We start from the raw sequence: 12,409 nt of genomic DNA, 5'->3' as shown, positions 1-12,409 counted from the left end.
ATACCGCTGAATAAAACTATAATTCCTCATGAAATATAACACAAATGTTTTGGTCAGTATGGATAACTGTGATGCAGACTTTATAATATTTAATATCGCGCAGAAAACAAGACACGAACCCAATGACCGCCTTCAACACACAACAGCCGGAAGTACGCCACATCTCGCGGTATTTTGTTGTATCATGCCCGGAAGTTAATCCTTGTAACCAATCATCGCTAGAGAACGTTAGAAGGAGTTTTGAAACGGACCAATGAGAGCGGAGCTCTGCCGTGAACGCGTCCAATCAGAGCAGCGCGTCGATGAGCGGCAGAGCAGCAGCAGAGAAGAGCGACACGGTGAGATTTAACGGAAATTCTGCTTATTTCATAAACTTTTAAGACAAATAAACCCTCAGCTGTGTTTCAGAGAGTTTTACTCGGATATGACAGCGGAAGCTTCAGCTCAGTTTAAGGCTTTTAGCAGCCGCCGCGCGACTCATTCAGACTCACTGATGATTAAATACTAGATTCAGATAGAGTCAGTTTAGTCGAGTTCAGACTCACTGATGATTAAATACTAGATTCAGATAAAGTCAGTTTAGTCGAGTTCAGACTCTCAGATTGAGTCCGAGTTTATTCCTGTGTGGAGTGACTCCGAACTGAAACCAAACCCATGCTAGCTGCTCGCTGAGGCTACTAGCTGATATTCTCTGTGATCTGGAGCTCGTGTCTGTGGAGTTTATCACTAACTAGGGTGACCAGATGAGATTGGTTGAAATTCGGGACGGAGGGGGGGGGGGTAATGAATAATAAAGATAATGAATTTCAAACGAAAGTGGCTGAACCAATCATGTTTTTATTAATATAAGTAGCCTACATATACATAATTTTATAGAAGTAACGTTAGGCTATTTTTATACTTCAAACTGAAGTTAATGAACCAAAAAAAAAAAAAAAACAAGATGCTGCAGCCAATGAGCAGCCGGCGGGGGCTGGTTGCCAGGCTGCAGGATGACTCAACCTCGCTCCACGGACAGTTTATGTTTTATCAGACAATAACTATTTAAGATTTTGCTTCAGTATAATTTTCGGGACAATTAGAGCGGGATTCGGGATTCGGGACAGCATCTTAGATTTCGGGACTGTCCCGAATTTTTCGGGACGTCTGGTCACCCTATCACTAACCCTTAACCTAACCATCACTAACCCATCACTAAACATAACTAACGATCACTAACCCTAACATAACCATCACTAACCCATCACTAAACATAACTAACGATCACTAACCCTAACCTAACCATCACTAACCCTAGCCTACCCATCACTAAACATAACTAACGATCACTAACCCTAGCCTAACCATCACTAACCCTAACCTAACCATCACTAACCCTAGCCTAACCATCACTAACCCTAGCCTACCCATCACTAACCCTAGCCTAACCATCACTAACCCTAACCTACCCATCACTAACGATCACTAACCATCTCACTTTTCTTCACAAACACACCGATCTGAGGAAATGTAATTGGTTACAGATGACCAGTAGTACTCTTAACTGTAATCAGTAGTGTAACTATTACTCTATTAATGTAACTGATAGCGATTACTTTCCTAATGTTTTGATCTCTTAATCGTTGTCAAGCAGGCAGGTATTACTCAGTCACTCGGAATCCTTCATCACTTGAATTAAGATTATAATAATTAAATTTTAATGTACAGACACCACAAAAACAGATTTACATTCTGAGGTTAAATACAGATTTAAAATTGTAACAAGAAACCGTTTAATAGCTGACACTGTTTTTGAAATAACTATGTAACTAATTATATATCTAACAATGGCTTGAAAAACAGTTCATCTTAAAAAATAAAACGTATACATAAACCCAAATAGGAAATAAAGCAGTTATTGAATAAACGTGTCTTATTCTGTATCATAAACTCCTGAAACACTGCTGTCTCATATTGTAGAGCAGTCACTGCAATTTACGAAAGAAATCAATTAAATCTGTATATGTGTGTAAAAATATTCAGATGTAACTCTCTTTGTAAAAGTTTTTTCAAGTAACTGGAGTCTAATTAACATTGTTTTTCAGTAACTGTAACTGATTACAATTAGATTTATTTTGTAATTAAGTAACGTAATTTAGTTACATGTAACTAGTTACTTCCCAACACTGGAGATAATGCAGGAGTGTGTGTGTGTGTGTGTGCGCGTGTGTGTGTGTGTGTGTGTGTGTGCGCGTGTGTGTGTGTGTGTGTGTGTGTGTGTGTGTGCGTGTGTGTGTGTGTGTGTGTGTGTGTACTCAGATGACCGGAGCCAACGAGTTCAAGCTGACCCAGGGTCCGGAGGACGGCGTCTCGGCTGTGAAGTTCAGCCCGAGCTCGGCTCAGTTCCTGCTGGTGTCGTCGTGGGACTGTACGGTCCGGCTGTTCGACGTCAGCGCCAACAGCATGAGGATGAAGTACCAGCATCTGGCGCCGGTGCTGGACTGTGCTTTCTATGTGAGGAGCATCACAGAAACACGCAGAACCACGCATTCGCTCGCTCCCGTGTTTGATCTCTGTGTCTCATGTGTTTCAGGATCCGACTCACGCGTGGAGCGGCGGTCTGGACAGCCAGCTGAAGATGCACGATCTCAACACGGATCAGGGTGAGCTTAAAGGGGACATCAGATGCCCATTTTCCACAAGTTGATATGATTATTTAGGGTATTCATCGCTCGCAAAATCGCTAGCCTGACGTCCCGGGGCTATTGTGTTTTCCAGTTGGGCTTGCAGAATATACCACTGTCTGCCCGACGGGCTTAAATACAGGACTCCACACAGTGTTCCTCTAAACTGAGCGCTCTTCTTCCACCGCGGACGAGCAGAACAAATAATGTGCCTCGCTACACAAAACATTATTTGGGAAGCCATTTGATTGAATGCCGCAGTAAAAGGAAAGAGTAGCAATGCTGGAGCAAACCGCTCTAGAGCTGATGTCACGACAGAGTTAGAGCCGGTGAATACGGTTTACAGGCTTCAGAACGATGCGAGTCGCTGTAGAAACTCAATACTTCAATAGTTACGGTGCGCTCAACACGAGAGACGACACAAACACAATCACATCTGAAATAAAACATCCTCCTGTATTAAAGAAGAGCGCTTGATTAAGTGCTGGAATAGAGGAGGATGGGTAACAGAACTCTGAAACATGTTCAGTCTCACACAAGAGTATTGAACAAACTGTACTTCAGAACCATGTTTACACAGATATAGAAGAATTCATACGTTCACTTTTATATTTAACTTACAGATCTCAGCTTCAGTTTCTATTCTATTCTATCAGTTTAAATAGTTTGTTTTGATCATATATTATGTTAGGGCTCTATTATAAACCTGATAATAGTTGACCTTGTGTTTGAGTCTCTTGCTCATCAAGGCTGTATTCATTTCAAAAATACAGAAAAAACAGTGATATAGTGAAATATTATTGCAATTTCTAATATTGGTTTCCTATTTTAATACCTATACTTTAAACTGTAATGTATTTCTGTGATGTGCAGCTGTATTTTCAGCATCATTCCTCTTCAGAGTCCCATGATCTTCAGAAATCATAATAATATACTGATTTATGATCAATGTTGAAACTGTTCTGCTGATCAATATTTACTCTTTGATTAATAAAAAGTTTAAAAGAACAGCATTTATTCAAAATAGAAATATTTTCTAACAATAGAAGTCTTTACTATCAATTTTATCCATTTAACACATCCTTGCTGAATAAAGCTTAACTTTCTTTAAACTTTTTTAAAGTATCTTTAAAAATGAAAGAAAACATTAAACACTGTTCTTTTTAACTTTTTTTTTTTTTTTTTTTTTTTAAATATCACAGGTCCCAAAATATACAGTATAAAAAATAAAATAAAAAAGCAGTACAAGTGTTTCCAGCATTAATTATAAATCAGTATATTAGAATGATTCTGAAGGATCATGTGACTCTAAAATGTAATTAATTCCTGTGAAGCATTTTCAAAGTATATTAAAATAGAAAACATTTATTTTAAATTGCAATAATATTTCACACTATTATTTAGTGAAATAATATTCAGTGTTTTTATCAAATAGATACAGTCTTGATGAGCAAAAGAAACTTCTTTAATAAACTTTGATCCAATCTGTTGAACGGCAGTGTATTGTTCAGTAAACATGTTTCTCTTTAACCTAAAATATACATCATTTAGTGACATCAAGGGTCAAATCAGATATAAACAGCACATTAAAGTTCAAAGTTACACACTTTTGTGTGCGTGCTGTACAGGTCTGGTGTAAACAATGCGTTTGATCAGGAGACAGACATGACCCCCGATAGAGAGAAGTTTTGCTCAGCAAGAAAACAAATTAGAGGAACATTGCTCCCACGGGTCCTTAAATTTGATACGACTAAACTGAAGAGGTTTTAAGGCCTTAACGTATTTAAAACTGTCTAAGAAATAATTTTTCAAATTGCCTTGAACAGATTTTTAAGAATTCTGTAGATACCTTGTAAATACTAAAATAAAACTCTTTCCTTGATATTCGTTATATTTGTGTATTGAAAATGATTTTGATTGACATTTATGGTCTTTATTTTATTTGGGCTAGTTAAATTAATGTTCGGGCTACCAAAATCTGAAGAGTACCTGCCTGAAGGGATACCAGGGATTTAGAAATGTTATGAGCCTGGTCTTCATGAAAAGTCTATAACATACTTTGGTTACAATTTCTCAATGTTAGTGTAAAACACCCTTTTCGCCCTGTCAAAAACAGCTCTGTTCACTGCAAGCTGTTTCAGGGCATGTCCCTTTAAATGCTAATGAGCTCTGCTGACCCGTTCTGTTTACTTTAGCCACATTTAGCTACGGAACTTGCTAACTAGCACATTAGTAGGAAAGGAGATTTGCAAAGATTCATAACCTTATACTCACTTCTTCTGGAGGTGAAGCTGGATCACGAATGATTTGCGCAAACATAGATGCATTTTGGTAGATTGGGGGGTTCATTCCCTTCAGAAACAAAAGTAATCCACTGCGTCTTCAGCGGCTTAGATGTCGGGAGTAAATGACTGCTGTGTTCGTTACATCCAACAACAGAACACCTCAATCTCTTTGGAGACATTCTTGTCTTTCCCTGCTCCGGCGGTGAAACAATGCTGGATGACAGATTACTCAGGGCGGAGCTATGCTAAAACACCAGTGTCAATCAAGAATTGTGGGAGGGGTCTGGGTCTGTGTGACTTCACTCTGCTAAGAATCTGAATAAGAAAGGGGTTATGATTTTTGGGGATTTAAAACAAAAAAGCATGGGGTGGATTTTTATCATTATAGGGTGGTTGTGTACACACTGCCAACACACACTTCAGTTCAAACACCATGTAAAAGTGAATTTTGCATCCCTTTGAACACGACCGATGGCGCTGGTGTCTGACTGCATCTCTGCTCTTCCTCAGACACGATCGTGGGGACGCATGACGCTCCCATCCGCTGCGTGGAGTACTGTCCGGAGGTCAACGTGATGGTGACGGGCAGCTGGGACATGTCTGTGAGGCTCTGGGACCCCAGAACGCCCTGCAACGCCGGGACCTTCACGCAGCCGGAGAAGGTCTACACGCTGTCTGTGGCTGGAGACCGGCTGATCGTGGGCACCGCGGGCCGGCGCGTGCTCGTCTGGGACCTGAGGAACATGGGATACGTGCAGCAGAGGCGAGAGTCCAGCCTCAAATACCAGACGCGCTGCATACGAGCTTTCCCCAACAAACAGGTCAGACGCAAATACAGCTTCCACGCGTGTGCTAAAAATGTTTGTCTTTATCATTATGAATGAAAGGCGATCATTTTATAAGAGTTAGAGTGCTAAACTTACAATAGAAACAAAGCAAGCAAGCATTTATTCATCTTTTGCATCACGGCTCTCATGCGCTAGTTACCACAGGGTTAAATCAGACTGTAAATAATGGACTTGCACATTATTCATAATAATGACATTTTCATGTATGGTACTTGTCAAAAGTTTTGAAACCATGATTTAAAAAAAAAAATGTTTTAATGAAGTCTCTTCTGCTCACAAGGCTGCAGTTATTTGAGGAAAAATACAGTGATATTGTGAAATATTATTACAATTTAAAATGACTGTTTTCTGTCTGCACTGATGGCCTCTTAGGCAGACTCTGGCATATAATGCTGTAGTGCTTCAGGCGTCCCGAGTTCAATCCCGGCTCGAGGACCTTTCCTGATCTCTCTCCCACTTCACTTCCTGTCGACCTACTGTCCTGTCTAAATAAAAGACACAAAATGCCAAAAGAAGTCTTGAAAACAGCTGTTTTCTATGTGAATATGTGTTAAACTGTAATTTATTTCTGTGATCTGCAGCTGTATTTTCAGCATTACTCCAGTCTTCAGTGTCACATGATCTTCAGAAATCATTATATATACTGATTTACTGCTCAATTATTGGTGCTCAGTTACTTATAATAGTACTTATTATTTTCAATGCTAAAAGCAGTTTTTGCTGCTAAATATTTTCCTAAACTTTTTTTCAGGATTCTTTGATGAATAGAAAGTTCAAAAGAACATTTTCTTAAAAATTTATCAATATCTTTACTGTCACCTTTGATAAATTTAATGCATACTTGATTAATAAAGGCATTAATATACATATATATAAACATTACACACATACCCCCCCCCCCCCCTTCAAATTTTTAATCGTAGTATATCACAGTTTCCACAAAAATATTGTGCAGCACAACTGTTTTCAACATTGATAATAATCAGAAATGTTTCTTGAGCAGCAAATCATATTCACATAGAAAACAGCTGTTTGAAATTCTAATAACATTTCACTGTTTTTACTGTATTTCTGATCAAATAAATGGAGTTGTGGTGAACAGAAAACTTCATTAAAAACATTTAAAAGTTGTAATGTTTCCAAAATTCTGACAGTAGTTCTTTCCATTTCAATTCAAGTTTACTTTTGCCACGTGCATCCATACATAGAACGGCATGCAGTGAAATAGCTCTTTAACGCTCTGCACATGCAGAAATTGACATAAGAATAATCAAGAAAAATCTCTCATATATTCAAGGGCCCTGAAGCCCCAGGAGTCTGTAGTTTAGTGATTTCAGCCAATCATAATCCAGAAATGAAACCGTTTTATTGCTAACAGGTGAGTTGTGAGCTGGGTGTAGATGTGATGCTCCTGTATAAGTGAGATCGGTGTGACGTGTGTTTTCAGGGTTACGTGTTGAGCTCCATCGAGGGTAGAGTCGCTGTGGAGTATCTGGACCCCAGTCTGGAGGTGCAGAAGAAGAAATACGCCTTCAAATGCCATAGACTGAAGGAGAACGGCATCGAGCAGGTCTATCCAGTCAACGCCATCTCCTTCCACAGCATCCACAACACCTTTGCCACCGGTACCCACCTCACACTCTTCATTTCTGCTTACTGACTAAATCACTTCAGTGTTTTCTAATGGGCAAACATTTTAGAAGTTTTAATTCAGTGCTTCCCACCGGTTAGAAAGGTATTTGCGGTGGTAGCCGGGTGGAAATTCTCCTTTTACACACGGCAACAAAATTAACTATTAAGGAATGTTCTGTTTAAGTTATTTTTAGCAATGTTCTGTGAACGTTAGTTGCAAAATGTAAAGCCTGGCCTGCCCAGGTAAAGTCTATGTGTGGGAAGCTCTGTAATCAATTATATTTGATAATATTTGTTTTCACTATATGCAGATTATGAACAGATGCAGTGTTCAGTAGCATATTAGTGTGAGTTTGCTTCACCAGTAACTGATGGAAAACCTGTTTGAAAACAATCATTATTTTGTGGTGCAGAAGCCACATTGAATATTAACACACGCACATCACTGGACCATTTAAAATGAAGCAGTGAACACAAAAGATGATTTACATGGTCAAATGTTCGGAGAAACAGTGAACAGTTACAGAACATAAAATTAACACTTTCCCTTAAACATGCAGTTTTTGTTGTTGTAAACCACTCAGACTGAGGTGTGTGTGTGTGTGTGTGTGTTTGCGCGCAGGCGGTTCTGATGGCTTCGTGAATATTTGGGATCCGTTCAATAAGAAGCGTCTGTGTCAGTTCCACCGATACCCCACCAGCATCGCGTCTCTGGCGTTCAGTATAGACGGCTCTCTGCTGGCCATCGCCTCCTCGTACATGCACGAGCTGGGAGACGTTTCTCACCCCGCCGACGCCGTCTTCATCCGCCAGGTGACCGACGCCGAGACCAAGCCCAAGTGAGTCCACCTGCCTTTCCTCTGTTTTTTAATTTGTATAAGTGTGTACATTATATTTAGTAGTAGCTTGTCAGTGGTCACTGTGTCGATGTAATGTCCATGTGGCAGAAATGTAAAGGGAAATCATGCAGTTAATGACATGTAATCAAAGACGGTGAACACTATCAGCAGCAACGATTATATTGTATCCAGACTGAAGCTTGTGTAATTCCTAGTTCCCTCCGGAACAATCCCGTGGCAGAAATAGAGAAGCAAATAGAGACAAACTTAGCAGAGCTGCTGTTCAAACCAAGCAGAAGAATGATAATGTGCATTTGATCAGATAGAGCTGAAGTACAAGGTAATGAGATGCATGTGAATTCTTGGCTAAAGAGATGTCTTTAATCTAGATTTAAGGTCAACCGATATCTCGGCCGATATTTGGCATTTTTTAAATATCGACATCAACCGATAAGTTTTTCTGTTTGGCTTGGGATAAGCTTGTGTTTGAGAAGGGACTTTTATTTTGATGGCACTGAAAACAGCAGCGCCTGAGCGTTGTTTAACAGTTCTGTCTAATAATCAGATAGAACTGTTAAACAAAGAAATCAAAATGTATACAAAGTATTATAACGATTGCTTTTATATTATTAGTAATAGAAAGACAAACATTATAAGACTTTCTCATTTCCGGTCAGCATTCATTTAAACATATCTTTGAATGACTAATAAACATTTAATTTCACAAACCTTACGAACTTTGTTGAATCCAGCTGTGAGATCTTGTGATCCGTATCCTGCATGATTGCGTGTTCTCTGCGTGACGGTTGGTCTGTGTGAATTGAATGCTGACAGGAGGAGAGTTCAGCTTCACGACAAACCTTAAACTCATCAATTCAAACTATGCTGCGCTTTATCTATTTGCCCAAAATATAATATATGGAACTTCCCAGATTACTGAGAGCCCTGTTGGTTACAGTGTTTCCTTCCTTTTTAATTATATTTTGATTAAATATTTATTTATTTGTGAAAAATACTTTGTCGTCTAAAGTATAAGTACGTTTATTTTACACATTTATGATTTAATCCATTTTCAAAATATTTCTAATTTCTTAAATGTTAATTAAAATAAATAAAACCCTGCTTTCCAAGATATCGGTGGAGCATTACTCAGAATGTTCTCAGGAAGGCTTTTTCCGGAGTTTGGGAGCTAAATGTGAATGTTCTTGTGTTGAGTCTCAGCAGCGTTTGAGAGGAGCGTTAGTTTAGTGTTTGTTTCTTCTCAAACGCTGCTTGATCACTTCAGCTGGTTCTTGATGACTGCGTCCAGCGGTGTCTGTTTGTCCAGTAATGTCATCAGAAAGAGCTTTAGCAGACGCTCTGATTGAATTTCCTGCACTGATCGATACGTGCGTCTGACGTCAGGAGACTCGTCTCTGCTCCGCGTCGTCTGGTATCTGAGCATGCGTGGGTTTGTCAGATGTGGATATGCATTGATCAGGTGGTTGGTTTGTTTTAAAGCTGCACATACAGCAGTGTGTTGCTCGGGATCTTGTTCATGAAGCTGATCTGATGTTTGTGTTGTGTTCACAGATCCACGTGAATGAATCCTGCTGAAGACACATTCACTCTCCATTAAACCTCCTCTGCCTCCTGTTTGAACTCAACACTCGTTTCCTTCTCGTCTGTTTTATTCTGTCTCTGTCAGCTGATACCATTCAGTTTTCATTGTTTTGCCCTCTAATGTGTGTATTTTTATGTTTAGGAAAAATAAAAATATCTTTTTCACTGAACATGAGTGTCATTTATCATAATAGAATAGAAATCAGTGTTTTTTTCTCTTTCTGAGATTGAAACTGGAATGTTTTGCTTCAAACAGGTCAGATTTTCTCTGATGTCCGTCTCAGTAAATGAAGTTCACACACTGACTCACACACACACACGCTCTCACACACGCACACACAAACTCTCTCACACACACACACACTCTCTCACACACAAACACACGCTGTCTCACACACACACACACACACACTCTCTCTCTCTCTCACACACGCTCGCTCTCACACACACACACACACGCTCACACACACACACACATACATACACACACACACTCTCAATTCAATTCAAATGAGCTTTATTGGCATGACTGTGTAACATATCAATGTCGCCAAAGCAATAAGTATATACAAACACACACATTCTCTCTCTCTCTCACACACACACACATGTTGGTTTTTGTGGTTTATGGGGACTCTCCATAGGCGTAATGGTTTTTATTCTGAACAAACTGTGTGTGCTATTGCCCTACACCAACCCTACACCTAAACTTAGCCCTCACAGGAGACTTTGTGCATTTTTAGATTTTCAAAAAAACGTTTAGTTTATTTTTAAACCCGTTTTACAAATGAGGACGTCCCCAAAGGGAGGTTTTTGGAGATTTTGTCAGGTTTGCCTCACTTTTGGGTACAAATTTGTCCCCAAGATATGGTTAAGTAGGTACACACACACACAAATATATATATTTTTGAAATAGAAAATATATTTAGTTTCAACCTTTATGTATCAAAATATATTTAAAAATGTATTTTAGGGAAGAAAAACACTTTTCCAATCTTACTGTAGCCTACAGTTGGGCTAAATGCAAACAGCCTACTGGAGATCAAGACAAGTTTGATAATGCTTTAATATAATGCTTGATTTTTTTCAAATGTTGGAATATTGTAATATTTTTTAAAGCATTATTTTTTAATTCAAATGTGTTATGTTCACGTGTGTTATAGACTATTTTTTTTTCTTCAGATGTGATGTGAATGTATTTTCTAGGATTGAAATGTTTGGAGGGCAACATATAGATTTTCTTAAATGCTTTTAAAAAATGTTTAATACTTTATTATTAAATTAATATATTTTGGGCCATTTTTTTGCATTTTTAAAAAATATATATTTAGAAATATATTTGAAAATACAATTTTGTGCTGTATTGGTTCGATTATCACGTTTATGCTAAGAAATGATAATGGAAATGATGTTAAAGTAGTTTTTTCTCCTCCTTAATCTGACTTTTTGCTGATGTACTTCTTTATAAAGCTCTCTGATTGGATGAGATGTGTTCAGATTTAAAAAATGATGCCATTTCAACTTATACAGTATATACTGTTGAAGATATGACAAGAAACAAAATAGATAAATATAGAATGAACTAAATCAAATGATCCAGATGATACGTTAATACTGTAAGTTTGACGTTTCACCATTTTGCACAAAAAGAATAAAAAAAATAACCTGAATGTTGACTAGAATGAATGAATTACAGATGACGAAGTACAGACTTCTACTAACTTCAATATTGAAACAAACAAAAAAGGAACAAAAATCAGGCGCAAAACCAGAAACCATGTGGAAATAAATCTGGCCTGATGAAGAGCAAAGCTCCGCCCCCTGCTGTGACGTCATAGTCACCTGTCCGCTGATTGATTGATGAAGGTCAGGCGTCTTCAGCGCAGCTCGAACCCGTTCATGCGCACTGATGAGTAGAAAACGTTTTTATGGAGACTTCAGGCGCTGAGGTCATCGGCGGGTCACGCTGCGTCACGTGACTGAGGAATGTTACAGAGTAACAAAGGCGGATGTTGAGTCTCGAGCGCAGCCTCCATCAGCCGGACAAGGAAGTCAATTTTCCAATTTAGCAAACGCCAAGATGCCAGGAAACGGCGGAGCAGATGAGGGGTAATTACCTCGAAAATGAACGCCATTTCATATGAAGCTCGTCATCATAATGAGAGCGATGCAGTCATTACTGTTAATTACAGGAATTAGTAACATCATTTAACAAACAGCACAAATAATGTTTAGGATATTGAAGCAGCAGCCGAAGCCATTAGACAGAAGCAAAGCTTTCTAATGCAATAATTGCGTGTTCTACACGACCTCTGGAATAAACTGTGTGTGTGTGTGAGAGTGTGTGTGAGTGAGTGTGTGTGTGTGTGTGTGTGAGTGAGTGAGTGAGTGAGTGAGAGTGAGTGTGTGTGTGTGTGAGTGAGTGTGTGTGTGTGTGTGAGAGTGAGTGAGTGAGTGTGTGTGTGTGTGTGTGTGTGTGAGAGTAAGTGAGTGAGAGAGTGTGGGTGTGTGAGAGAGTGTGGGGTGTGTGTGTGAGAGAG

At 39.0% G+C, this 12,409-nt stretch overlaps 2 protein-coding genes across 3 annotated transcripts in view; both read left to right on the top strand.

Moving 5' to 3' along the window:
- Window positions 1-220: 220 nt before the first annotated feature.
- Window positions 221-10,037, top strand: LOC306852007 (mitotic checkpoint protein BUB3-like; the record flags this gene model as incomplete). 2 transcript variants are annotated; one of them, XM_079388572.1, is made up of 7 exons in its annotated part: window positions 221-338; window positions 2,299-2,493; window positions 2,573-2,642; window positions 5,459-5,769; window positions 7,244-7,421; window positions 8,051-8,267; window positions 9,840-10,037. In XM_079388572.1, the coding sequence occupies exons 1-7, from the start codon at window positions 303-305 to the stop codon at window positions 9,847-9,849; spliced, it is 1,017 nt and encodes a 338-aa protein (XP_079244698.1). In that variant the 5' UTR covers window positions 221-302. The 2 variants fall into 2 exon arrangements, with proteins under 2 accessions (XP_079244698.1, XP_079244699.1); XM_079388573.1 differs by lacking the exon at window positions 9,840-10,037 and having other exon boundaries at window positions 295-338; window positions 8,051-8,271.
- A 1,692-nt stretch (window positions 10,038-11,729) lies between these two features.
- Window positions 11,730-12,409, top strand: part of LOC306852759 (mitotic checkpoint protein BUB3) — a gene marked incomplete at its 5' end in the record, with an annotated part of 8,361 nt that continues 7,681 nt past the window's right edge. Inside the window, one exon of the mRNA XM_079389824.1 lies at window positions 11,730-11,735. Coding sequence (XP_079245950.1) covers window positions 11,730-11,735 — 6 coding nt within the window. The remainder of the gene's footprint in view (window positions 11,736-12,409) is intronic.

The sequence above is a fragment of the Barbus barbus genome, assembly GCF_936440315.1.
Source record: "Barbus barbus genome assembly, chromosome: 32".
In the NCBI taxonomy this organism is placed as follows: Eukaryota; Metazoa; Chordata; class Actinopteri; order Cypriniformes; family Cyprinidae; genus Barbus; species Barbus barbus.
This window is presented reverse-complemented; position numbering and strand designations above follow the sequence as displayed.